The sequence below is a fragment of the Sciurus carolinensis genome, chromosome 3, assembly GCF_902686445.1.
Source record: "Sciurus carolinensis chromosome 3, mSciCar1.2, whole genome shotgun sequence".
NCBI lineage: Eukaryota > Metazoa > Chordata > Mammalia > Rodentia > Sciuridae > Sciurus > Sciurus carolinensis.
In genome coordinates, this window is record NC_062215.1 from 177,299,214 (window position 1) to 177,326,758 (window position 27,545).

The 27,545-nt window shown below is 53.2% G+C and overlaps 2 protein-coding genes across 2 annotated transcripts in view; one reads left to right on the forward strand and one right to left on the reverse strand.

Moving 5' to 3' along the window:
* The window catches only part of Mroh2a (maestro heat like repeat family member 2A), a 43,446-nt gene extending 39,028 nt beyond the window's left edge, over positions 1 to 4,418 (forward strand). The window contains exons 33-37 of the mRNA XM_047545098.1: positions 60 to 215; positions 1,370 to 1,501; positions 2,240 to 2,342; positions 2,580 to 2,645; positions 3,026 to 4,418. Of these exons, the coding sequence (XP_047401054.1) occupies positions 60 to 215; positions 1,370 to 1,501; positions 2,240 to 2,342; positions 2,580 to 2,645; positions 3,026 to 3,147 (579 nt within the window). The 3' untranslated portion in view covers positions 3,148 to 4,418. The remainder of the gene's footprint in view (positions 1 to 59; positions 216 to 1,369; positions 1,502 to 2,239; positions 2,343 to 2,579; positions 2,646 to 3,025) is intronic.
* Positions 4,419 to 7,979: 3,561 nt separating this feature from the next.
* Hjurp (Holliday junction recognition protein) lies at positions 7,980 to 20,762 on the reverse strand. Its single transcript, XM_047545331.1, has 8 exons — positions 20,645 to 20,762; positions 20,362 to 20,428; positions 17,868 to 17,923; positions 15,483 to 15,582; positions 14,249 to 14,310; positions 12,980 to 13,072; positions 11,878 to 11,956; positions 7,980 to 10,211 (listed from the first exon to the last, which is right to left on the reverse strand). The coding sequence occupies exons 1-8, from the start codon at positions 20,738 to 20,740 to the stop codon at positions 8,671 to 8,673; spliced, it is 2,094 nt and encodes a 697-aa protein (XP_047401287.1). The 5' UTR covers positions 20,741 to 20,762; the 3' UTR covers positions 7,980 to 8,670.
* Positions 20,763 to 27,545: the final 6,783 nt, after the last annotated feature.

The window sequence follows — 27,545 nt, forward strand, 5'->3', positions numbered from 1 at the left end:
CCGGTGGAGGCTGGCGGGCCCCTGCTCCCGGGACCAGCCCGTCCGTGCCTGTCGGCCAGGAGAGCGAGCTGCTGCGGCTGAAGGCCTTCGTCCTGTTCGGGAAGCTGGCGAAGGTGGTGGGGATTTCCAAGAAGCATTTCTTCAAAGGCGAAGTGAAGAGCGCCTGGGTGCCCCTCCTGCTGCACTGCCAGGACCCCTGCGCCAGCACGGCCCGCGTAAGACCCGCCCTCCTCGCCTCGGACGCCCCGCCCCGCGGGAAACGCCCCGTGGGTCCACTGGCGCTGCCAGCAGCGGACTCTGTCTTCTCCAGAGCCCAGCGGCCGCGGTCCACGCCTCTGTTCGCAGGCTGGGCCAGGGCCCGGGCCCGTTCCCCTCGGAAGTGGCTTTGAGGGAAACCTGCGTGTCTTCCTTTTGCTGGGCGCTGCCTGCAGCCACCTCTGCCCCATCCCCCTTTCTTCCTAGAGGGTCACTTTAGGCTGTTGGGACTCTGTCCTGTTTAAAGCTCTGAAGTCTCCCCTCCCGTTCTCTGTGGGGCAGGCCCACGTCAGGCTGCCGGGCATCCTGGAGGGCCTGGCCGGCTCCCCACTGCTGTGGAGAGGAAGCAGGGCGAGGGAAAGCAGGGACCGGGTCCTCCTTTAGTCCCTGGCCCTGGTGGCCGGAGTGCCCACCCCGCTCTGCGTCCTCCACGTGCCCTGTGACCTCTCGCCCTGCTCTGCGCTGGCCCTCTGCCCAGGGCCCCAGCCCCTCTCTCCTGCACAGACTGGGCGGGGGCAGTGGCTGAGCTTGGGTGTTCTGCCCCCTCTGGAAGCCTGCGGGTCACACAAGGGCACTCGAATCCTCCAACCAGTGCCCTCGTCCCCAGTTCTGGGGTCACAAGTCCGCTCTCACTGTTCATGGGTGCTGGGGTTTCTGGGTGGGAATGGGGTGGACGTGGTGCAGGTGGCACTCACAGAGTGAGGGACATCCCACAGTGCACTCCCCAGACCTGGGTTTGGCTCTCGTCACACCTCCCTGCCCAGACTCTGCCGCAGGGTCCCTGGAGACCCTGGGCATGAAGCCTCCCACCCGCGCAGCCTCCACCTCAGCCCACGCTGCTCTGCTCTCCTGACAGTCGCATGGGAGATGCCCCAGGGACGCAGCTGGTGGTGCACCCAGAAGGGGCAGCTGAGAGCGCAGTGCCAGACTGGCTGCAGCACAGGCCATACCCCCGACGCTGGGGGACACCCCACCTCCTCCCGCTGGAGGCCAGGGGCCAGCGGGGTGGGTGCCCAGATGGGAAGGCCTATCCCTGACCTGCCCATCCCACGCTCTGGGGCCGTGCCTTTGGGGCCCTTGGCGACGCCGCCCCTGCTGTCCTGTGTCCCTGCAGGCCTGCAGGGCTACCATGTTTCAGTGCATGCACTTCTGGGGCTGGAAGTCCCTGGAGAGCGCCTCGGGGCAAAGCAGCACCAGGACCGACGAGGACATGACCGTGTTCCAGACGAACATGTGCTCCACCCTGGTGAGGAAGCTGCAGGGGACGCCACCCTGGCCTTCTCTCTCGGGGCCCTGTGCTGTCCTTCCAGACATGAAATGTCCCCTGGAGAGAGCTCGCAGGTCACATACCTGGTTTAGATTTCCTAGTGGCCACATTCAGAAAGTAGGAAGAGGCAAACTGATTTTAATACTTAATTTAGCTTAATTTAACCCAAACATGATCACTTTAACATGTAACCAATATGTCATATATTTATATATTATTATATATAAGAATTATTATATTATTGTACATAAAATATACTATATAAAGTATACATAAATATATATAACATTTATCATACATATTATAAATGTACAACTATATATAAATTAACATATTATTATTACTATATATTATGATGGTAGCTTACATTTTTTTTGGTATAGTCTTCAAAACCCAGGAGGCACTTCATACTTAATTCAGAACAGCCACATTCCAAGTGTTCAAGGACCACGTGGCCAGAGGCTACCATTTTGGGCAGCACAGGTTCTGGATAAATGTAATGATCCCCTAGACAAGAACAAACCTGGGGACTGGAGGTCCTTCCCTTGCCCTGCTACGAACCTGCTGTGTGATGCGGGAGGGGCCCTTGCCGTCTCTGGGCAGGTGCTTCCAGCAGCAAGAGCACTGACGCACCGGGGGACGGGGTGCTCCTGTGAACAGCCCTGCTCCAGATCTCATTCCTCAAAGCACTAATTTTTGTCACTAATTTTTTTGCAGTCTCAGAAAAAGCCTGCTGTTCTCTATGGCTTCTTTCTGGAAACAATGTCCTATGTTAAAAATAACTTGTTAAGGATCAGAATTGCCGCCTGCAACTTGGCAGGTAAGCAGAAGATGTCTCGATTCAGGATGGGCCTTGAAGGGCACTGGACGGCTCTGGGTCTGGGGGGCAGTGGCCGCATGGGGACAGGGGCTCAGGCGCCTCCGTCCTGCCTTCTGGTCTCCATCAGGCTTTCTCCTTGCCTGGTTCTTGCCAGTGACGTCCTTCACTGCCTCTTGCAGAATCGTCTGCTGCTGGCCTGCCACCCGTGCGGTGACACTTCTTTGGCTGTCCTTTTAGGGATTATTGTGAAGCAGTTGTCTGCACATTACCTGAAAAAGCTGGATTTCCCGGCCCTGCGGAATTGTGAGTAGTGGACACCCAAGCTCCCCAGGGAGCCTGCTGGCTCCGCAAGCCCCTGGGAGCCTGGGAGGGCAGCTGGCCCTTCCTGTGGGCTTGTCTCGGGAGGAGACGGCCGCCCCTGCGCAGGGCCCTCCTGGAAGACAGCTACTTGCGGGGCGGAGTCCCCCATGCACAGACTCTCAAGGGCTGCCTCTGCCCGCACGCTGCCCTCGGGCTCTGTGGGCCACCTTTTGGTCCCTGCTCGTAGCTGCTGAAGCCCCGAGAGAGCTTCAGCGGGCATGGAAACTCTTCTGGTCACACGTCCAGGGGGCTCCAGGGCCCTGCCAGGCCGCGCAGCCAGCAGCGCCCGAGGCCCGACCCCTCCTCTTTGTGCCCCCGCCCAGCGCTCCAGGAGCTCCAGCTGGACTCGGATCCTGGCGTCAGGAAGGCAGCGCTGCAGACCCTCAAGGTCTTGGACAGTTGTAGCCAGCACTGGCCCTTGGTGTCCCCTGAGGGAACGTGCTAGGGTTCCAGTGAGCTGGAAACGGCCTCCTTAGAGCATGGAATCCTTGCACAGCAATCAGACAGTTTTAAATTTAGTTTTTAAGATAAACCCGTGGTATCATTTTCTTCTATGGAAATAAACCCCCATTGCCATTTGGGATGCAAACTTCTGACTGTAAAACAGGGCAAAGGAAACTTCAGCCCTAAGAGCAGCGTCTTTCCCACTTCCCTGGTGCGTGTCAGACGGCCCCGCCACCCAAAGGGTGGCAGCCTGCCTGTGTCTTCGCCACCAGGGACGGCCCAGCAGCAAGGGAGGCCGGCTCGTGCAGCCTCTGCTCCCGGGGGGCCCAGGCCTGCATCGGGGGCGGGGAGGTCTGTCCAGCTCTCGGTAGCACAGCTGAGAGGCGGGCTGGGCCAGGGCGGAGCCCCAGCAGCCCTGGGAGGGTATGACCTTTGTATCAGGACCCTCACTCGTCCCGTGGCGTGGGCTGTGGAACGGCAGCCCAGCAAGGCTGGAACAGAATTTGGCTGAGAAACGTGGAGGGGGAGGAGTGGGCAGGGCAAGGAGACTCTGCCTTGGGCTGTGGACAGAACGGTGTAGAGCAGCAAACAGGACTTCCAGAACGTCCTGCTGCCGTGCTGTGGGCAGCACCACAGGACCGGCCCGTGAGCCCGAAGCAGCAGCCCCTCCCTACAGGCTCTCTTGGACAGTGGGACCCAGCTCTTCTGCAGCACCCGTGGCACACAGAGCAGGGCTGCTTTCCACCAAGTGACCAGGCACTGCTGCTCAGGGGGGGCAGAAGTGGACCCCCCAGACCACGGTCAAGCGTAATTTCCATACCACAAAATGCAGGAACATTAAAGACAAACTGGAGGTGGGAGACGTTTCTCCAACTTATACCACATGGGGCTAATTCACATGGTTGGATCTAGAATATACCTAGATCCAACCGAACTGAGGCCGACAGTAGCGTCCTGAGAGGGATGGTGGAGAGCCAGGGCCCGGGAAGGCACGCTCAACCTCAAGCCACCAAGACAAGGCAAACCGTGCTGCCGAAACTCAGAGCCCCCAGAGTGGCAGTGACCTCAGAGGCTCTCAGCATCATGGGCAGTAATGACTAGGGACAGAGCCCCTCCTACTGCTGGAGAGCAAACTGGAAAGCCCCTGGGGAAGGCAATTTCAGAAGACAAGGCACATCCACTCCAAGAGTGTGCCTCAAGCAGGTTTGCAGCTGTGCACGGGGACCACAGGCCAGGTGCTCCCGCTGTAGACATCCCGCTTGGTGGAGTAAGAAGCCCACTGTTTCAGTTTTGTGTTACTATCATGAAATACCTGAGGCAGGCTACCTTCGTAAAGAAAAGATTTGTTTGACTCAGTTTTGGAGATCTGAGGGCGTGGCACCAGCATTAGCTCTGATGAGGCTCTCAGGTGACTAAAGAGTGTGTGGGAGGAATTACATCTTGGAAAGGGGAGGCCAGTGAGAGCCAGGTAGGGTCAACCTCAGGGACCAACCAGGGTCCCCTATGAAATTCCTTTGAGGGCAGAACCCCAACTACCTAAGTACCTCCTGCTGGGCCCCACACCACTTCCATTACCCCTACCCAGGGTCAATTCCAACCCCCGACCCTTTGGGGGACACATTTAAGCCGTAGCACCCACATGTCAGCTCTTGTCAAATGGACACAACCTCTTGGTGAAAAACACTGCAGAAGACACAGGAGTAAATTATGTAAGTGAAAGTCTGGTACAGAGGCCACTCTGTTTATGGGTCCTGCGTTGGCTGATCCAATACTGGTAAGCTCCGCCTTCCTCCCCTGGACAGAACAACACCTGGCAGCCAGCATGGCCTGGACAGGAGACTCAGCAGGGCCGCTGTGCCTGAGGGGACATGGGGAAGCCAGGCCTCTGCAGTCCTGAATGAGGAGGGGTCTTCCTGATGGAGAGGAAGGGGCTGTGCCCTTAGGGAGCAGCAGACCCAAGGGGAGAGTCCGGGACTGTGGAGGCCACCCTGCCCTGGCCGAGCCTGCACCAGCATCTGCTGCCAGCCTGCTGGGGGACAGGAGCCTCTGTGAGGGGCAAGGCTCAGGGACAAGGTCTCGGCCACACGCAGTGCAGGCCACCCTCACTGGTTCAGTGCTGTGGACCAACTTGTCCCTCCAACCCAAAGGGTGATGGTATGTGGACACGGGTTTAGATGAAGCCATGGGGTGGGGCGCTCACCACGGGAAGGGAAGTCCTTGTAAGAAACAGACACCTCTTCCCTCCCCCACCCACGGGCCCGGGAGTCCTCACCAGAGCCCAGCGTGTTGGCACCCTGCCCTAGACTGTGTCCAGACTGCAGGCAAGCAAACCTGTCATCTAAGCTACCCAGTCTCTCCAGTTACAGCAGCCCGAGTTGATGCATGCACACTGTGGTCCCAGCTGGACAGGTGTGGGAAGGGGACAGGGCAACAGTGGGTTATCAGGAGAGGGGGACAGAAAGGAAAAGCACATAACTTAACCCTATCTTGTCTTTTATTGAAAACAACTTCATTAACACAAATAGTAACATAGCAAGTTATTACTCTAGATGGCTCGTATGTGGGTTTTGCCATCATACTATGAATTTTGAAATCTTAATTTTGTCCTATTATGAACTGCTTGACGAAGGAGGTGCTGTGCAGGGATTAACCCGGGGTGGTTAAGCACGACATGCTTCCCTCTGAAAAGAGCACAATGCTAGGAACTGCTTTTTATGGGCAAACTGTTTTAGTTTGTCGTACTTGAAAGATCACAGATTACTTTAACCAGTTTTCAAGTATAGGTTTTTATGAGCCAATAGTCTGACAAAACAGGAATTAACGGAGAATTCTGTGTCTAAGAACGGTGAACGTGTTGACCCAGCGCCCTCATTTGTGCGGTGCGACGCCAGGCACTGGGCCAGCTGTCCTCCCTGGGGCCACTCCCTGAATTTGCCTAAGGGCAGACAACTCTACCAGGTCTCACGTCTTCTTGATGAGAAAGAGTGGCCGGATGCAGGGTGCACACCTGTAGTCCCAGCCGGGTGGAGGCGGAGGCAGGAGGGTCAGGAGTCTGAAGCCAGCCTGGGCTGGGGTGCAGCTCCATGGCAGAGCGCAGGCCTGGCATGTGCAGAGCCCCGGGTTCCACAGACAGCAGGAGGGAGACGGCCAAGCTCCAGGTCGGCCCTCCGCTGAGCACTGCTAACAAAAGCCAGCGTCCCCTGCCATCCTGAAACGCACGTTCTTGGCCCCAGAAGAGGTGAAGCTCCACTAGGGCTCCAGTTGCAGCCAGTGAAACTTAACTCTCCAGCGCAGCACGGCCCACGAGGACCCCTCAGGCCACACTGCCCTACTTAGGAGGAGATGGCCCGTCAGCGGCAGGCCTACCTAGTTGAAGGGTCCTGCGGGCACTGAGGCAGGGCAGGAGACAGGCACTGCAGGCCGGTGGCCCTCCCCAGGCAGTTGCCGCCCGTGCAGATCAGCGCTCCCCAAGAGATGAACAGCTTAAGCAGGGAGGGGAAACGTGACGCGCTCGAATGGTCACACAGCAGTCTTGGTGGTGACGCCTGCCGGCCCATGCTGGGCTCCGAGGGCAAGTTCCCATGCTGGCAGCACATCACTCCTGACCCCCAAATCAGCACCGTTCTGTGAGGCTGAGGTCCCCTCAACTTGGCCAGGCAAGATTTCACAGGCGAGAGGGAGGAGCTGAGGCCAAGGTGGGGCAGGAAGGGCCTGAACTAGGAACGGGCAGAGAGGTCAGCAGCGGAAGAGTCCTGGGGCCAGGAAAAAGGGGCGGGTGGGAGAGGGGACAACCCAAAAGCCGCTGTTCAGGTTTAGACGGGCGGGACAGTGGAACAGGGACGTGTGATGTGTGGGAGGTCAGGAGAGACCCCAGGGGCACCGAAACGCTCCCCTTCTGCTGAGAACTCAGGTGATCCCAAGAGATCAAACACACGAGCATCACTTCAAGGTCAACTTCCTGGACTGCACGCCACAAAGAGGGGGCTGAGCCCTAAGGCCTGACTGTAGCTGAAGGTCCCCCAGTGGTGGACTGGCCTGGGGCAGCCATGTGGGCACTGGGTGGGAGAGATGGGGTAAACAGAGACCAAGACCCAGGGAAGTGGAGCTGGTGGCCGGGCACTGCTGGCACAGGGCACCGGGTGGGCGGCTCTCCAGGCCTGGCTCCTGCGCCTCACCAGCCCTCCTGGTCTCACCTGAGCTCCACCCCCGGAGGGATGCTTTCTCCCCGTCCTGTCCTCACGGGGAGGAGGATGAGTGTCAAGGCAGGTCTGCTGCTGTGCTCTGGCGGCCACTCGGCCACCCGTAGGACTTCACGTTAGAAACAAAACAGCTGGAGCGTCCAGATCCCAGTCAAGAGGCTGGGCCAGGACCCCACTGTGGCCTGGGTCTGCCTGCCCAGACCACTTCCTCCTGCAGCAGGGCCCGCGGGGCACAGAAGGGCTGCGGGAAACACAGAACCAACAACCAAAAGGCAGAAGATGGCAGTGAGCAGCCCTGAGAAGGAGCAAGGGGCGGGAGGAGCCCTGCCAAGGCAGCGCCTGGTGGGCGGCCTGGGAGGATAGGAGGAAGGGGACAGAGCAGCACCGGGGCAGCCGGTGGTTTCTGGCACCCGGCAGACGCAGGAGCGGCAGGAGCGAGGTGCTGGGAAAGGATCCTGGGCTGGACAGGCGGAGGCGGGAAGAGCAGAAAAGGAGGTAATCATGGCAGGCAGGGCCACCAACTGACCCCAGCGGGGGACAAGCAGGAACAGGCGGCTGTAGACACGGCCTCATCTTGCCTGCCGGAACCACACACAAACCCACAGCCCAACTCAGCCCACATCCCTCGGCCAGCAGACAAGTGTCCGCAGCCAGCCAAGGAGCCGCACCGCCAGGAGCCCGGCTGTGGACACACGGTCCACCATGCCCAAGACCTGGCACTTTCTTCCGGCTGCCCTGTCCACCCTGCCTGCTCTCCAACCTGCTCTGGGGAGAGTAAAGGGCACAGGCAGAGGAAAACTGCAGCTGAGGGATCCACAGAGCAAGGAGGTGGCCCAGGGCTGAGAGCCAGCACAGCGGGGCAGGGCCAGAGGTGCGGGAGCCCGGAGGGCTGCTGTCTCTCATGCTGGCCCTCCGAGGAGTTGGGAAGGGGACAGAGGGTCAGTATTCCCAGATCCATTTCACCTGCCAGGAGATGGAAATGGCAGACTGATAGACAAGGTGGGGAGTAATGGGCGGGGGTTAGGAGATCCCCTGTGCAGTCCAGAAAAACACGGAAATCCTTCCAGAACATTCCAGCTCCATCTTGAAGCCACACACCCACACGTCCTGGACATCAATACTGACTTCAGAGGAAGGAGACAACCTGGAGAGCGCCTGGAAAACCCACCCACAGCCCCGCTGGGACCCTTCAGGGGCAGCCCGGGCCTAGGGAGCTCAGTGGCACCTGGCGTGCCGAGCAAGTGAGGCTCTGGCTCCCTCCTCAGCACCACAGGGGAAAAGCTCCCACTGGCGGGAGCTGCACCCCTTGGTGGAAAGGCTCCTCCTCACCAGCCAGCCTGGGCGGGGCTGCCCTGCTCCCCTGGCCCGGGGTCAGCTTCATCCGCCTCTGAGGGATCCGGGAAACCAGCCCAGCGTCCACACACCTGGGGTTCTGACAGCCTGCGTCTTTTTGCCGGGAACTGAGGGTCCCTCCCAGCAGCGTGAGCAGAGCGTGCAGAGGGATGAGCCTCAGCTGCAGGTGAGCCCTGGGGTGACGGTGGCCACTTCTGGAAGAGACGGTCTCGATGTGATTTCCCGAAGAGCTCCTGGGTTTGGAGCAGACCTGCGCTGGCTTTGCCTGAAGGCATTCCAAGGTGCGCAGGTGCCTTTGCCCGCGGGGGTGACGTCTGGCAATACTTTTGATGAAGCTGGTCGAATTTTTCTTTGATTTCGTTATAGCGATCCCTCCCACAGCCCAGAGGCTCTATCCCTGGCACTGCCATCGTCTGGCTGGGTGGCAGTGCCTTTCTGAATGTTCCAGAACTGTGTTCCTGAAAGAGGCCGGACGTCTGCCAAGAGCGGCCGCGGCTGTGTGAGGGGCTGTCCTTCAGATGAGATGGCGAGGGCTGGCGCTCAGGTGTGCCTCTGCCTCCTTCCACAGATCTTCTGCCCAGGTTTTCAAAAGCCTCCCTTAACCTCTTTGCTTTTGCTTTGCTGAAAGGCAGGCTCCACCTGTGGGTTTCTAAGCCCCTGAGGCCCCCTGGGCTCACAGAACCACCTCTGTACAGGTCCAGAGCCCAGGAGCCCGGGAGGCCATCAGGGCAAGACCGTTTCCCAGGACTCAGGCAAAACTCTTGATGAAGCCTGTTGAACCTGACTTCAATCTCCCTGCGTCGATTCCCCGATGGGAGGGGTGGCATTCTTGGTCTGGAAACTATTTTCACAGGAGAAATCAACCATTTTAACATCATAAGTCTATTTTCCTGGTCAGGACGATGCACTCCGTCGAGGTCCAAAGAAGTCGATGAAGAATGCTTACGGGGTGTCACCTGAAGTTCCTTGCAACCTGAATCTAATTTAAGCATTTGGGCCTTGTCTCCTGCAAGAAAAGCTTTGTCCAGTTTTAAACCTGGCTTATGTCGAGTGACGTGCACTAAGTTCTCACAGTCTCTCAAGGGTCCCGTCTCTTGCCTGGGCTCTGAACAGGGTGCAGGCCTCTCCCTTCCGGAACGCCGGGCCCCCGCACCGTGCGGCTGGCTCATGGGAGCTCTGCCCCTGCGCACGTGCCTCCTCCTGGAGCTCCAGCTTTGGACGATGAAGGTCTTGGTGGAGATGATGCCCGAGGGCTTCCTGCTCAGCAGCCGGCTCATGGAGTGCAGCATGCCCGCGTACAGGTCGCTGATCGTCACATCGCAGATGTCATCGGCCTCCGAGGTCTGGCTGCTCACGCAGCTGCTGCTGCTGGTCCCCAGCAGGGACGGACTGTCATTTCTAGGTGCCGTGGCCAGGTCTGCTGGGCAAGGACCCGAGGGGTCCCGCCCTCTGGGGAAGGGAGTCGACTCTGCAGGGTCACCAGGGCTCTCTGCAGGGACACGTCCACAGCTTCCTGGGGGAGAAGCAAAGTCAAGGGCGTCAGGTTTCAAAGCCACCACACGCAGGACACGGAGCCAAGGGCGTATGGTACAAAAAACAGAGAACTACAAATGTTTGGGAACAGATTCTCAGAGATCTCTTTTTAGTTCCTGAAACTCTATTTCTGCTTTCTACCTCACCTTCTCGAGAGAAGTCCTCTCCCCACGGGCTGTCTGGAAGAGGGTCGCCTTTTCCAAAGCATATTAAGAACCAGAAAATACGACAGTCCACCAGTAGGACACGGGGGATGTGAGACCCCGCACATGCTGCTTTACAGAACTGTGCTTTCATGTCGTGTGAAATGTTTTATTTAAAAAATAAAATTAAACCAATGAAAATGGGGAAAAACCTACAAATACAAACAGAAAAAAACAGAACCTGTGCACCACACTGACAGCAGGGCTAGAGACAAGGATCCGAGTGAGCCCAGCGCCCTGCCTGTCTTCCCCTGGGACACCACCCAGGGCCACGGGAGCTGGCTGGGGACCAGCTGCCACCATCCGGAGGCTGGTCTGCATTGGATCTGTGAAGACGTTAAGGGGCGGTGGCGACCAGGAGAGAGGAGGCAAGGGTGGACGCAGGGCCAGGGACAATGAGATGGAGCTCGAGACGGAGCTCAAAACGGACGGGGACGCGCCGGGCTGCTCAGCCAGGAGGACGCAGGTGGGCTGCGTGACCCGGGCGAAGCACCGCCAAGGGGCCCCAGCAGGGCTGTGCCTTCTCACTGGTCCTGGGAGCAGCAACAAAAACAAACAAGGCAACTGGATGGGGGTGGGCTGTCCTGCAGAGAATGCCATGTCCAGGAGGCCTCACAGAGTGGCAGGGCTGGAGGAGTCCAGGTCCCGCCTCCCCGGCCGTCCTCCCACTGAGGCCGAAACCACCATGTGAACGGCCTTTGGGAAAAGGCTGCGGGTCACCTCACAGGTTCTCCTTGGCTGAGGACCAGACTCAGAAGTCGCCAGCAATGGAGAGGTGGACGGAGTGTCTGAGAGGACACAGGGTCACGCAGTGCTCACCGCGAGGACGACCCCGAGGCGGCCACAGCCAAGTCTAAATCAAGGCACGTCTAGACTGCTTAAGACGAGCGAGCGACCGTGAGGCGGAGCGGTAACCCAAGGCCCGGGCTGCTCTGGCCTGCCCGCCACAGCAGACCAGACGGCCCTCCACCGACGGCCACGAGGCCGCGGAGGGCATGGCTGGCTCATCGGTGAACAGCATGGTGCCCGCCAGGCTGCTGGCACGTGCTGCTCACTGGTCACCGAGAAGCGCTCTGTGCTGAGGAGATGGCAGAGCTCCGAGGGACGACACGCATGGACCTGGACACGTGCAGAGCATGCGCAGGCTGGAGGGCAGACCGTGTGCCATGGAAGGATGCCCGCCGGGCTCCTCCTGCGCTTCTGGAGACCCCAGGCTGCTCCGCCCGCTTAAGAGGGGGTGGAGAGCTCCCCGCGAAGCAGGCTAGACACGGGGAAAGAGCTCAGTTTAAACAATGCCGTGAAGGGCAGGGTCGAGGTTCATGCTGACACAACGTGCCAGCCACCGGCCACGTGTCCGACTTGGGTGGTGCTGCGCTCAGCGGCCCTGTGGCTCCAATAAAACCCACGGAGATACACATGGCTCACGGGATGTTGGTCACTTACCAGGGCTGGGCGTGGCAGGTGAGGCCAAGGAAGGCCCCAGAGACATGGGTGTGTCCACTGCACCCCTCTTCTCTGCACCCTGCAATCAAAGCCCATGATTACAAGAGGGCCACCAATGTCGAGACCCCAGGTGCTGCCCCCTGATGAGACACCAAGGACGAGTCAGGAGCTGCTCCTCTCTCCACAGGACCCTGCATCCAGCAAGGCAGCACCAAGCGAGTGAGCGGCGGAGGGCAGGAGTGTCCCAGAGGACCTGGAACCCTGCCCTCATGCCAGGCCACCCTCCCTGGGGACCTGCTGGCCTTCCTTCGGTCACCATTACGTGTGGTCAGTTAGACTGCCTAGGAACCAAAGGGATGGTGGGCAAAGACCCAATAACCCTAGGCCTAATCCAGCCCCTTCCTCCAGTTAGCTCACCAGGAGGAGGACGCCCACCGTGCCAGGCAGGGGCCGGGGCGTCGCTCGCATGTCACTAAGCCAGGCCCCGGGTCCCCGCAGTGAGGGGTACAGCTGCTGCCTCTGCCGGTGGAGCTGCTCTCACCCACGCTGCGCCCTGTGCGTCCGTGGGGCCAGGGCATCCCTGGCTTCTGAGTGACCCCGATGTCCTCAGGGACACATTGTTAGCTGGGCTCTTCTTCAGGTGGAGCTGAGAGGTGGCTGCCCTGGGTCAGCACCTACCCTGGGCCAGGGCCGGGTGGCCACCCACCTCACATCCCACCCAAGGGCCCCCATGCTGCTTCCCTCAACATGACGTCAACCAGGCACAACAGGCTGGGGACGAGGGGTGGCCACTGCTGCGGCTCCCAGCCCTGGTCACACCAGCAGGCCACCCACGGCTCCCCTGGATCTGTGGGCTGCCCCAGGACAGTGGGGGTCGGGCCACCCTCCATCCCTGCAGTTCCCTGGAGGGTGCAGCTGCGGGGCACCCAGGGTTTGGTTCAGAGCACACACACGGCGTCTCGTGAACAGAAGGGTCTGGAAATGATCACGCACAGACCTTGGCAGGCTCTGCGGGGAGCACCCCAAACCCAAACCCACAATGGCGATGCGCCTCAATGCACCCACTCCATGATCCAACTGTAACACGCGCGGGACGGCCTACCTGAAAACAGCCCGCGTCTTGAAGCAGTGCGTCCACCCGGGTCAGGTATTTCCTTCTCAACGCGTTTTCCAGAGGGCTCCGAGGCACTGCAGGCTGATCAGAGAGAAGTCAGTATCCTAAGAGCCGCTGGGCACAGCTGGTCGCGAAGCTGTTCCTGCAGAATCTCTGAATGAAGCTACTTAGTCACCTTGTGCCTCCTGCTGGTAGCAGTAAAGGGGCCAGGCCCCTTGCAGACCCACTGGGCTCTGACTGACTCGAGAGAGTTCACCCAGCTTAACCACCAAAAAGAAGTAAAAAGACCAAAAAATCCAAGTCTGGAGATGTTTACGACAGTTTTACTAGAACAGAAAAAAATTCCAGGTGACCTGAATATCCCTGGAAGAGTTTAGGACTCAACTATCAGCAACAATCCGAACGGCCGGGTTCATAAGAGAGGCTCACGGCCCAGCTCAGGAGGCTGGCGGAGGCTGGCTCTCCGGCCCCTCACCTGCTGGGCCCTGGAAAGAGGCTGCGGCCTGTGTGCACTTGGGTCGGGCCGAGATGGGGCCTGAGACCAGATGGGAAGGGTCGCAGGGAAGGCTGCACCCTGCTCCTGCTGCTGGCCCCTCTAGCGGGTCTTGGGGAGTATCTAGGGTCACTGCCTCTCCAGTCAGACAACTGAAGGCTCATGAGGTGTGGGCATCCTCCGTACAGAGGAAGCTGAGAGGAAATGAGGTGCAGTCCCTCACTGCTGGCAGGGTGTGAGTAGACCGAGTTGCTTCTTCCCATCCACCCAGATGGGCAGGAAAGTGAGACCCAGACCACAGAAGACAGTCCTGTGCCCCTGGGGCACTCAGAGCAAGGGACACAAAGGACCCTTACTCTTGAGGCTAGCTTCAGCTACCTAACCGTGTGACCTTGTGACTAAACAGTGCCAGGGCTGACCTGGAGATACTTCCCTAGGACACGGTCTGTGGGGCAGGTGGCCTTGGAACCCAGCTCACGATGTCTCAGTCAGTCAAGGCACACGGCACACCATGACCACATGAGACAGTTCTGGCTGCAGACTGGAAATCCCCAAGTGCTCTACCATTGTTAAGTTCAGAAGTCAGGCCAGACCCGAGAGTCACACTGCCTGTCAGAGGTCCGAAAGGGGAACCCAGACCTGAGGGACGGCGGCAGCATCAATGCGCCGAGGACTCGGCCGCCACCCAGGGCCGCCTGGAGTCTGCGCCAGCTGAAGCTGCGCCTGAAGCCCCAGGCCTCCCTCCCTCCCGAGGTGGCCCTTACCAAGGCCCGGGCCTCAGGGCGGCCAGCGTCGGAAGCTGTCCCGGCATTGCTGCTTCCTGGATCTACAAGTAAAAAAAGAATCGCAATCAGAATTTCTGGGAAAGTTTACACATCCCTTTCCAGGATGGCTTCGTATCCCCGAGTGTGTTCTGTCACCAGGGTGGACACTCAGTGACCTCTCACCTACGAGAGGTGCCCCTCGCCTAGCACTGTCCACAGAGCTCCTGCAGCCTAGAGTTCTCCACTGCTGTCCAGGCAGCTGGAGGGAGCCCAGGAGGGGACAGGAGCTGGTGCTGAGGGCTGGGGGCGGGGCAGTGGACCTGAGAGAGGACAGGAGGTGACAGGACAGGACAGCCTTGGACATGAGGACTGAGGGGGAGGCTGAGAAGAGGACCTTGGATCCTGCTCGAGGAGGGAGATGGAGGTGGGGGCCTTGGAGGGCAGGTCCGCTGCGTTGGCGTCTTCCTTCAGACGTGCCAGTTTGGACACGGGGTGTTTATGGAGAAAGGACCCTGAAGAACAGTGTGCAGAGGCCAGAACCCCCTGAAGCTTCACGCCGCAGAGGGCAGGGGTGCCAGGCAGGCCCAGCAATGGGGCGGCCGGGAAGCCCCCCAGAGCAGGGCTGCAGATGCGGCCCAAACCAGGGGCACCAGGCGAGCTGTCCTGGGCAGGGCACCGAGGTGGCAATGTACACCTGCTGGCACTGGGTTGTAAGGGGCTGAAGAGAGAGAGGTGGTTGGGACAGGGCGGTGGGCAGAGACTCGAGGCAGGCTCCACATGTTTAAGGTGAAATCTGAGCAGGATTCAACATCTGAGCAGGAACCAGCCCAGAGGGCAGGCTGAAGGGAGAAGGAAAAGGGGGGCGGGGGATGGTGAGGAAACGGGGCAGGGCTGGGTCCAGGCAGTGAGACGGCCGGGGCAAGGCAGGCAGGAGCGTTGGAACCATCCCTGATCCCATATCAGCTTGACATGATACATTTTCAATGGGGGATGGGGTGTTCATTTATACTAGAAATATCTGAGTGGTTTCTGTGCCACCATGGTCTACCCTCCAGGGGCTTAGAAGGATGTAACAGGGCACTTCAAGATGTCTTTCGTTTTAAAAATACCCCTTAGGGGGGAAAATTTAAAAAAACCAAAAAAACCATCAATAATGGGAACCTCATCCTTGCACTGCTGGGACAGAGACAGTTGGCAGTTCCTGCTGGCTCCTCTCCTAACGGGCGGCACTCACCGGCTCCCAGGACTGGTGTGCAGGACAGGGGAGGCTCGTCACCTTGGGCTGCGGCACGCCTGGGGCCTTCTATCCTGTCCTCCGACTTCCCAGGGGGGTCCTAGAGGTAGAGTCAGCAAAGACACACTTGCTTGAGCAACGGCAGCTCTGCAGGCCACCGCGCGTGGGAAGCCTGCACCTGTCCTGCGACACAGGAGAGCAGGCTTCTTGCTTGTTGGCTTCCCAGAGGCAGTGGAGCTTCCCTGCAGAGAAGCAGCCTTGCCTCCTTCCTTGGCTGCTTTGAGAGTCCCCTGAACAGGCAGCAGGGGGCAGCAGGGGCTGGGGAGAGCTCTGCGGCAGAACAGCCCGGCCCCGCCCATCCACGACTCCATAGGGCCTGCAGCCAAGGGTCCTCACTGGGTCGGTGGAGGCCCTGGGATGATGTGCTCAGTAAATGCCCAGAAGTGGTTTTAGGCTTGTCACATGTGCTGCAGGGTGAGGCGCTGCTGTGCGTCCTACAAATCCCCCGCGTGGAGCTGGTCTACACTCGAGCTCCCGACTAGGAGCTCACACCACAGGGTGATCATCTGGTCACTCCCGGGCAGGCGTCTCTGTCCTCTGGAGCCTGCTCTACACCAATGACACCAACCAGTCTCATTAGTGAAATCTGAGCATTTGACATGTCAGACTGGCTGAAATATTCTCGGGATTCCCACAGGGTGCACTGTCCCTCTAGGACTGGTCCTGGGCATTGTCTCTGTGGGTCCAGGGGACATGAGGCTCCTGCGAGCACTGCACAGCAATTGAACCCGCTTCCCGGAGACCATGGCCTTTGCCTCCAGGGACACCGTCGCACAGGTGGGATGGCAGTTCTCAGAGCTAGGTTTTGAGGCTGCCTGGGTCTGAAGGGTAGTATAACTAGCTTGGGAATCATGGGGAAGCAGCCAAGCCTCACCAACCCCTGCTTGGCAGCTCTGCAGAGAACACAGGCCTTAGGTTATGATCAACAGCTCAGGCAATGCACAGTCTCCAGGGACTGAGGGAGGAGTATGAGCGATTGGTCCTGGGGGGAAGCTGAAGGTGGACTTGGGCACAGTCACCACCATCTAGTGAGGCTATGGATGTCCAAGTTGTAATCACAGCTACGCCCACTTTTCCAAGTCCAGCAATTCTTTGGGTCCCAGGCCTCCTACATTTTAAGCAAAAGCCTGAATGTCCAGACAGAAGCATTTTGCTACCAGGACCATTCCAGCACGGGTCTGATAAGTGGGTGCCTCTGTGTGTATGATTTAAAGAGAACAGTCCTTTGGTCTCCTAATCTCACCTCTGGGCATTTACTAAAAAGGGGTGGGGGACCTCAATACTGGGGAAATTAGGACTGGGCTATTCCCCTGGGACTCCACACAGGGGTTTTATAGATGGAATGCAGCCATGGCTGCTCATTCCCATCATCCAAGCTACCTCCCCTACAACAGGGCTGAGAAGCTGCCACAGACATACAGGGGCAAGGCCTCGAATGTTCACATCTGGCCTTTCAGAAAAAGCGTAGCAACCCTGACTTATGGGAGACAGTTAAAAATGGTGGCTGGACTTCTGGACGGATGATGGAGACAGGTTCCTGCGTCTCTTCACTGGGAGGTGAGAGTACAGACGACGTGTATTTATTCACATGTGGACACAGACAAATCACACTGAACAACAATGGCACTGGTGGCCACAGCGCAGGGGTCAGGCTGATTTCAGTAGTTGTGTGTGCTTCTGTCATTCCTGTGACTAAACAATCAAGGTGGCTTGATTTAGAACCGCTGTCAGTGCTGTGTCTCCTCACAGCAGACAACGTTTCCACCCGTGGGTACGTGGGTTTCCTGACCTGTGACCTTGAGGAGCACGAGGCATCTAAGAAGCACGATTAACAGAACACTGATGACCTTGCAAAAGTTCACAGGGCAAAGGCTCCTGGGGTCCCACAGTAGGAGAGCCAGCTCCACAGGCACAGCAGGGATCAAGCTGCCCAGCTGCGGGCCGGTGGCGGGCACGGAACCTGCACGCTCCCCTCTTCTATGAGGACCCAAGGAGTGAGCTCCTGGCCAGGCTGGTGGCCTGTGAGAAGTCATGGAGCTGGCCCAGCCTCTGCACGGGGCCAGCTGACAGAGCCTGCAACTTCTCCCACCGGAAAGGCAAGGCTTAAAAAAGAGCCCGACACCACAGGGCTGCTCCTCGTCCCCAACAAGCAACACAGACCTGCTTCTTGGTAAATCCTCAAACATAGAAGCACAGGATGCCGGGTGAGGAAACAGGCCTCTGCCAAGGCCCCCGCGCCTGGGCACAGGATGGGCGCCGGTCCTCGTCCACACCAGCACTCCTCCCCAGCAAGGCACTCAGACAACACGCGCTGACGTTAAATACCTGGATCAGTCCTTCGCTTCCTTCCTTTATTAGTTTTCCTCCCCAAATTTTCAATCCTTAAGAGAAGAAACAAAAATGATGGTTTGATCCTCAACATTGAACTGCTCAACGTGTCTTCACAGAAAGCCAAGGTGACAGATACGAAAAGCCTGTGCTATTAAGAGCGAGCCAGGCCCCACAGTCTGCTGCTAGCCTTTAAGTAGAACAGACAGTTGTCACAATGGAGATCTCTCCCACCTACCGGGCAGTAGCTCGCCACATCACTGACCTGTAAAGCTGAATGAGAACAGGAACATACGTATGCCAGGTAGTGTCCTTAAAATACACACGTACCAAGGGCAACACATATACTACATTTGCAGTAAGCACTTTTCTTTTTTCTTTTTTTGGCACTGGGGATCAAGCACTGGGATGCTTAACCACATCCCTAGCCCTTTTGATTTTTTATTTTGAGACAGGGTCTTGCTAAGTTGCTACGGCTCATCTTAAACTTGTGATCCTTGTGCCTCAGCCTCCCGAGTCACTGGGATTATAGGTATGAGCCACCATACCCAGCAGAGTAAGCACTTTTTGAGGGCATCTCTACATAGTGCTTGCAGTAGGAGCTTGCAAGCCCATGCACAGGGCCAGCACTGAGTTCTGGACTTTAAGTGTGACCAGTCCTGCCACCTACCAGCTTGCAGAGCCTGGGCCGTATACTCAAGCTCTCCCTAAACTTCTTGGGGGGAAATTCAAATTAATACGGGACAGTGGAGGTTTCAGATAGTTAATAGCAGCAAAAATTTACAGTGTTCACTATGCTCCAATTTCTACTCTAAACCCTTTCCAAGAATGCCTCACTTAGAATTCACAACAACTCACACACACATAGCTTGTATAGTTCTCTTAACATCTGTGGGACAGGGACTTACCACGGTCATTGTACAGATGGATGTGGGCAAAGTGAAGTTCAAATACTAGTCCCAGCCATCTGCCCATGTGGTGGAGCCTGAATGTGAACTCTGGGCAGTGCTGACTCTGCACTCTTGACCACTGTGCCACAAGGCCTTTCCAGAGCAAAGTCATGCTTGCACACGTGGGTTCAGAGTCTACCAAGGCTTCACACTTTGGTTAAGTGACACGGTACAAGTTACTTAGCTTCTCTGTACTGTGTCCACATTTAATTGTGATGAATCCAACAGTGTCCCTACCTTGCAGGGCTGAGAATCAGTATGAGACTCTTAGGAGAGCAGGGCATGGGGTCAGTGGTCAATACACCCAGATGGACTAGTATTTCCCTGCTGTCTTCGTCACAATTGATGCCAGTTAGTTCCACTCTTCCCTTTTAGTGCTGCCTTGAACTGGCAATTCACACTAGTATGCACTAAGAAAAGGCCATGCCACTAGTTGTCTCAGGACGAGCACCAGGACACAAGCTATGAGCTTGTTACACACAAATCTCCTGCACTGGCAACCAGCACCTTGGCCGGTAGTGCTAGGAGCCTGTGCGTTAGCCAGCGCTACAAGGTCAAATGTGCCTGTTCCCAAGGTGTTCAGGTGCCCTATCCACTGTTCCCCCAAATGACATCCAGAGTTCTCACTGGCAAAATTAGTGGTATTCAAGATATGTAAATTGTCCAAAACATTGTAGATGCTCCCTGTGCTTGTTATAAGAAGTCAGTGAAGCCTACAGATGAACCCTTAGGTTGTGTCCTGCCAGATCAGAAAGGACAAGAAATTTGATGCTGAATATTTTAGTGTCTGCCTGGGTAAAATTTTCACCAAAAGTGTGGCTGGATCAGTTAAAAGGGCAGAGTGAGGATTTCTCTTGATTCAAGCAGCAGGACTTAACCTATTGTGCCTGACTGCCTAGTGCAGGGCAGAATGTGATCCGAGATTTGCTTTCTTTAGTAGGTGAAACTGACTTGGTAATAAAGTCATACAGGGACAAGTGTCCTCATCTGTTGCAGACACTATCCAGTCACTTACCGAAGAGAATCCACTTAAGACGGTTTACAACATTAACCATTACATCAAGAGGCTGCTTCTGCATGTTCCAGCAGAGTAGCCAGAACCCTGAAGAAGATGTTACTACTCAAGTTAAACAGGACAACAGTTAATGAGTGTCACCAGTGCCCGGTGCTGCTCCAAGCATCTTATAAGGATTCTACATAACTGCTACCACATCGGCGATGGGTAGATGATTGTCATTATCCTTCCTCTCTTACAGATGAAGAGGTTGAGACACTGACTGGCTAAGCTGACCTGTCAATCCTGTAAGGCAGAGGTATTTTTTTTTTAACGAGGATGCCTTTGTGTCTTCAGGAATTCTGCTTGTTAGATAAGTAATCCTGTTGGCAATACATAACATAAAGGTCCAAAAGACAATGTTCTGATCCCTACTGCTGAAGTGAACAAGTGTCACTTTCCCACGAGGGCGGGGCAGCATTTCAAATTCCAGACTGCACTATTCTATTCACATTCTCAACCGCAAATGCTCACGACCGTTCCGTACCCTGGGGCGTCTGGTAGGTCAGGGTGGCCATGTCCACCAGCGGGTCGTCCTCGAAGGGATGATTATACTGCGGGGAGGAAGGGCATCTGTCAGGTCCTAGGGCCGCGGGGGTACCGACCCGGGGAGAGGAGGTGCTCGGCCGCTAGTCTGGAGCGCCCCACCACGCTCACCCGCCCCTCCGGGACCGCCTGCGCCCCCGGCACCCGCGCCCCCAGCCGCTCCCTGCACCCGGGCCCTGACCCTTCGCCTCCCCGCCGCGTCCCGCCCCAGCGGCGGGGCCCACCTTCTCTATCAGTTGCTGCATGCGCCTCTGGAAGCGGCGGCGACTGTTCCTGAGCTTCTGCAGCAGCGCGTCTTCCTCCAGGCCCGGGCCCTCCATGGCGCACGCAGCTCGCCGCCACCGCCAGCAGGAAACCGGCAGGTCCCCGCGCGTCGCTCAAACCCGCCGCCCCGCCCCGCCCCGCCGCCTCTCGGGCTCCTATTGGCTGGCGCGGACGGGCGGCGTTGATTGGTTCTTTCAAACGTGTTTACCCACTTTCTCCCCGCCAATCCGCGTCCGAGTTTCAGGCCCCGCCCCGGGCTTTGCGGAAAGAGAGAGGGTAGGGGTGGGCGGTGGGGGGCGGCCGCGGTCCTCGTACCAAGTCCGCGCCTGCGCTCCCGGGTGGCCTGTCCTGCCCTGTGCCTTTTCCTCACTCCCTCGGGAACGGGCTGCGGGACACTCCCCTTTAAGCTACCTGTGCACTAACTCAGCCTCACTTGCGCCCCAAGGTTTCTTTTTTTCCTCTACGTGTTGGGGAACTTTCTCTGCTGCGCCTCTCGGACTAGTGTGATGGTGCCACTTTAAGAAACCGGCCTCTCTTAAGGCTTGTTGCTCATCCCTGGGAACCACCGTCAGACGCCAAGGCTTTCCTTACTGATTTCACTGACGATCCAAGGATCTGCCTCTGTCCAGGGACTCCTAGGCAGCTTCAGGGGGAAAGGCTTCTCAGTCTCAAGTTCAAGTCTTTAATGGAAGTATAAAGCGTGTGCGTCAGTCAGCCTAAACCTGTGCATTGGCCTTTGTCATTCGGGCCTGCTAGTCTCTCAGTTCCTTCTGACTGGCTTCCTCCATCCCTTGAGTGGTGACCCAGCAAAGGAAAGAGGAAACCAGAGTGAGGCTTCTCCTTTGATGCCATCCCTACAACCCCTTACCGACTCGTGGCAGCCTAAACATGTGCCTTCAGGAACCCAGGCCCACTAAGCAAATTCCTTCCCCACCACTTTTCACTCCCACATAATAGGGGAGTATCACAGGTCGACTTCTTCCCCGGGAGCAAAAGTTCCTGGGTGCAGCACTTCAGGGTCTCACAGGGTTTCCACGGCCAGTAGAGTTGAGGGCAGAGCATGCAACTCTGGCTACAGGGTCTTGCACACTGCTCTCTGCTAGCCAAGCTAGACTTTCCAAACTTTGAAAAGCCATTTACAATAACTGTGTCTAGGAAATCGTTCTCACTGGAATGATTTTATGGCTGCTCTCTATAAAATGTGCCTGAATTTTGCTTCAAATAAAATGGATGGAGTTTTATTTTGCATAGAGTTGCCATGTAAATAATTTTATGTTGGTAAGGTGTACAAATGTCACCCCTAGTCTTCGATGGGAAAAGCACAGCTTTTGGCTGGTACCAGGGTTGACACAGAAATTGCACTGTAACAGTGAGAATTGCAGCCTGAGATGAATTATTAACCACAAACATCAGGCCTCAGCTGATGCAGAGACTGTGAAATAGCTGGGTAACAGCTGGATTTCCATGAGATGTCAATCAAAGCTCACACAAATGTGTTTATTCTTTGATTTAAAGAGTCTACTTTTAAAAATCTATCAAAGCACTTAATGATTCTGGCAAGGATTTAGCTGGAGGACCTTTAGAAAAACAGTTGGTAACGTCCAATAGAAGGTCACTTGAGTAAATGATGGTGGGTACTATCTGTAGTTCATTCCTGACAATTTTGAAGTACTGTAATTATTGACATATAAAATGTATGTGATATTTTTATAAATAGGAGGTTTTAGAAATATATATTATGATTTAAATGTTTGAGTATACATACACATATATGTACATATATTTATATATGTGTATATTTATACATATACTATACTCACATATGTACAGATGTATAGGCACATACTTCCCCATTATGTGGGAGTGGGAGGTGGTGGGGAAGAAATTCCCTAATTTCTTGGTTTGTCTTTAATAATTTCTTCCTTACTTGAGTTCATCTGTTCTGTCACCACTTCTTGAGTTGAAAGCTTAATTAACTTGCTTTCATTTGCTTTTGCTTCCTAATAAATGTATGTGAGGCTGTTTATTCTCAGAATGCTAGTTTGTGAGTTCCCTCTCGATTTCTTCTTTAGCCCAAGCATTATCTAATAGTTTTTATTGCTGTTTCTACTTGCATAGATAAAATTTAATATTATAATTCCTAATTCTAATAACCTTAGGGTAATACCAGTAGATATTGAATATCAAATAATTAAATCATAAGATTTAAGATCCTGGAATTTTGCTTAACAACAAATACTAGAAGCATTTGTCAAGAATTAAATCATTTTATATCTAATTTTAAAATCAAATATGCAATACATCTATAAAAACTTTTGTTGCCTGCATAACATAAAGATTAACAAACAGGTGTGTATGTGAGTTTTTATCATCCACCTTCCTGCCAACACTTAGCATTGGATTTTTGCTTATCCTATAAGTACAAAATAGTGGTTTTAATTGTATTTCCTTAATTGCTAAGGAGACTGAACACACTTCCATATTATATTTAAAGTTTCATCTTTCTACTTCGATGTTTAGAACTACAATGAACTGTTTTTAATTGAATTTTTATTGAAATAATTACTGGTTGATATGTAACTGTTAGAAATAATGCAGAGATATTTCCTTAACATTTTGACTAGTTTCCCTAAAGGTAACATTTTACTTGTGTTGACTTTAATTTGCTCTTATTTTTCTAATATCTTAAGGTAGAAATTTAGGTTACTGATTTTTAGCATTTTAATGCTGCGAATTTCCCTCAAATTATTGTTGCAGCAGCATCCTATATATTTTGGGTATATTATTTTTTCCCATTAGATTTTATGTATTTTAAAAAATTTATTTTGAGTCTTCTTTGATCAGGGATTATCTGGAAGTGTATTGCTTAATTTCTACATGTTTAAGGATTTTCTGTTGTCTTTCTGTTATTGATTTTCTCTTTTCCAGAGAAATATTGATTTCTAGTTTGATTACTGCTAGAGAACAGAATTGATATTCAATGCTATTAAGTTTGTTGAGTTTTTTATGGTGGAAATTGTTTCAAAGTAGTAGTCCAGTTATTACAAAATCAGTTCAACCAGGAACATTTACATAAAAACAGATTTGAGACTTGGGCTCAAATATTACTATATGGTGAAGACACATGAAATGGAGGGATCTCATAAAATTTTCTTGATAAAACTTGTCTTAAAGTCTTTTATACTATTTCTAATATGCAGGTCATGAATTATCAAAATAGTTTTATAATAACATGATGAGAAAGTTTATCATGAAAGTTAAAGACTATAGTAATATGCTTTTTGATTACTGGTGCCAATCCACCATACGACGCCCATGTGACGCCCAGAGGCCTGTGGTGGAACTCCTCTTGTCCTCTGGGACCTGGTTCTTCTTCCAAGTCGTTCTGTTGTCCATCACCTGGTGAAGAATATGGGGTCCGAAGATCTTTCTCAGGCCTCGGCATTTGGTAAGATTTTGAGTTTGTGATATGTCATTTTTACTCTATACTGTGATGGAATCTAAGGAAATTCCCAATATTCTGCACTTTGACCATTTATAATTTGCCTCATCATTTTTTTCTTCCTTCAATTCAAAGTATTTCTCCTTTCTCTTATCACATTCACATTAGCATGGCCTACTATTAATTAACATAGCTTTCCATCCAGTACTCATAAGTACCTCAAGTTTTCAATTCTGGTGTCCATTGGTATCTTAGATACTTAATTTTCTGTTTTTGTTTATACAGAATGGATTTTAATTTGTTTTCTTTCTTTTTATTTTTTATTTTTTTCTGCTGGAAATCTAACTCAGCTCCTTGTGCATGCTGGGCAAGTGCTTTACCTCTGACCTATGCCTCAAACCCCTCTTTTCATGACAATCTTACTGCAGCTGAGCTCAGGTATTTGTATTCAGAAATACACATTATTGCATCACGAATTGCTTTATTTCTCTTTTGTATTGTCATTAGAAAAATTTTCTGGCTTAAAAAGATGTTGTGCCTCTATTTTATTTAGAGGCCGACAATATAAAGGAACTTTTATTACTCATACTGATTTTGGTGTCATAGGAGGTCAGGGAAGACTTTCCAAGGATGATGGCTAAGGCAGAGTACTTAAGGAAACATTTTTTAAAATGTGAAAACATAGAAATAAAACATTTCTTTGTGACAAAAAATACCTAAGAAAAATTCTACAGGCAAAAACAAAAACAGAAGAGTAGCAGAATTGAATATTACAAAGGATTCATAAGAATCCTTTAAGAACATATAAAAGAAGAACATGAAAGTCCCTCGTGGGAAAAGAGCCAAGTTTGTCAATTGTTGCCAAAAGACACGGAATACCAATGCACTGCTGGCATATAGAATTGTCTGGCTAAAAACTAAATGAAAAGCCACAGCTAGTCAGATGAGTAGAAAGAACAATAACAAGTACCAGTGAGGGTGTGGGGAAGAAGTGGAGTGTTTTTTAATACTTTGGGAAAGCAGCGATCATGTTCCCAAGTTCCTCTTGGTTGGTATGTATGAAAGAGACTTCAAAATGTGTGTGTTGCAGGGCACGGTGGTGCACACCTGTAATCCCGGTGGCTCAGGAGGCTGAGGCAGGAGGATCTCAACTTCAAGCTCAGCCTGCGTCTCCTCTTCCCTTTAATGAGTCTGCTTTCTGAAATCCACCCTAAGTCATCAGCACGTCGGCAAGGATTTGGCTGAAGGACTTTAGTGAAGCTCTGTTCACAATGTCCAACACTGGAAGGGTAGTTGAGCAAATGGTGAGAGACACCTCTCTGTGCCCCATTAATACTTTTGAAGAACTGTATTGATTGGCATCTAAAATGTGTGTATAAATATACATCATGTTTTAAAACTTTGAGTGTGTGCCTCTCAAAATGTTTCTGGAGTTATCTCTGGTTGGTGGCATGATGGGTCATTTCTGATACTGCTTCTCTTCAGCTTATTTTGCAGAAGGAGCATCTTTCCTGCAGTTGCTGGGTGTATTACTTACGTGATAATCCACACAGATGACCAGTCCTGTGTTTTTACCTCGGCTCTACAAAATTAGAGACCTTTTATTCAAATAAGACACAAAAGGCTTCAAAGTTCCCACCTGCTGACCCGCAGCTGGACAAGGCTTTGCTGTCTGGATGCCTCACCTCCCAGCTTTTACCCAGAAATGAGTTTTCCTGGGAAAAGCAGGGTTATGGCTATCTTTGGTGATGTTTCTCTTCCAGTTTCATGTGGTGGGAAATTGCTTTTTATTCTTCATCTTAGGCTTTTTGCAATACAAATACACTTTCAGGGTCATGATTAATGTGTTTTAATGGGCTACCCATTTTGAAAATCAATGAAAAGAATTTACATTAAAAATAGAAGGCAATTAGATTGATTTGGGTGACCTATTTTTAATCAATTCCATTATTTATGGATCTGAAGACTCTCAGGACCTCTTTCTCTGGAGCATTCAAGGATCAGCCCTCCTGTCATTATGTGTGAATAATTTTAAAGCAGGAGGCACCAGGATGGTGAATAATTTGCTAAATCTCCTTATTTATTTATTTATTTTTTTAATCATCCACCTTTGCAATGTTCTGTATTTGCCCTTCCCTGTTTTCGTCTTTCTTCCCCCAGGGTAGTTGCTCCTCACCTCCCATGATTTTCTGGAATTAGCTTGAAATGTACAGCAGATATTCTGTTTCATGCAAAGTTTTGGTGCCTCTAATTTTTACTTAAAAATTAACTTTTAAGTTAAGTAATGGTAAATCTTCTCTCTAGTACCTTTATCTTTTTATACTCAGTTACTTGCATTATTGCTTCAAATATTCTCATTTCTGGCAAGAAATATCTATTTTCATCTCTCTCATTTATCAAAATTAACAATGTTATAAAATCACAGGATTTAGGCGCTGTAAGAATTCACTTGTTTTCCCATTTTCGGTATTTTAAACATTTTGCTATGTCCAAGATTATTTTTCCTATCGTCGAACGCGAAGTATATTTAGAATTCTTCACGAATTTTCCTCATTCTACAGATTCAGAAAAAAGTAGTAACTGCATTTCCACACTTCTCCTTTCTCCAGTCTCTATGTGGTAGTTTCACTACACTCTCGCATTTGTATGCAAAAATGCTGTGCTTTTTACTTGCAGTCATTTCTCTGAGATTAATAGTATAATTGGCCTGTGTTCTGGGGAGAAGAAATCCAGAAACAATGAAAACTGTCCCCGCTACCTGGAACAGTCAATGCATTTGCTGTAAGCACCACGAAGCCTGATTGACGGTCTCAGACGGAACCGCCAGCCACGGGCTCCTGGAGTTCAAGTTCGCATGGTCCAGAAGAGACGCGTGTGCAGGCCACAGCCCAAGTGTCGGTCCCCCAAGAGATGTGGCCATGGTTTACCCTTCCTGGGCTGATCCAGCTAAGATTTCCTGAGGTTCACAGTTCACCAGGCTGACAGGTTAGGCACACCCTGTCCCTTCATCCCCAGCACGGTTCTGAGGGTGACACGAGTATCATTCACAATTTATGGAGTGGAAACTGAGTCTGGGGGCAGGGGTGGCAGAGGTGATGGAACTTGTCCTGGGTTCCTGAATAACTTAGTGGCACTGGAGTTCGAAACTAAATCATGGGTTTTGGGACCCAACCCCCTGTAACCTATGTGTTCCTGGCATGCATCTTGTTTCTGTGTTTTCCAGTCTTCCAGGGCTCACGTGAGAGGGGACTGGGATTCTCCAAGCCGGGGACTCTGGCCCCACTTTGCGTCCCATCTGTTTACTCCTTAGCTCTAACAGAGGGCTCACAGAACCAGGCTGTGGCTGGCTGTCTCTTGAAACAAGAACAAAAAACACCAATGTTTGCCTTTTTATTATTTCAAAGTTCATGGAGAGAGAG

Bases quoted from the DNA above. Each gene is read 5' to 3' on its own strand.
- Hjurp (XM_047545331.1), bottom strand. From the start codon at position 20,740: ATGGAGGGCCCGGGCCTGGAGGAAGACGCGCTGCTGCAGAAGCTCAGG. The intron at 15,583-17,867 runs GTATTTAACGTC...CTCTACCTCTAG, and splicing joins GAAGCGAAGGACTGATCCAG to GACCCCCCTGGGAAGTCGGA. The intron at 14,311-15,482 runs GTGAGTGCCGCC...TTTTACTTGTAG, and splicing joins CACACCAGTCCTGGGAGCCG to ATCCAGGAAGCAGCAATGCC.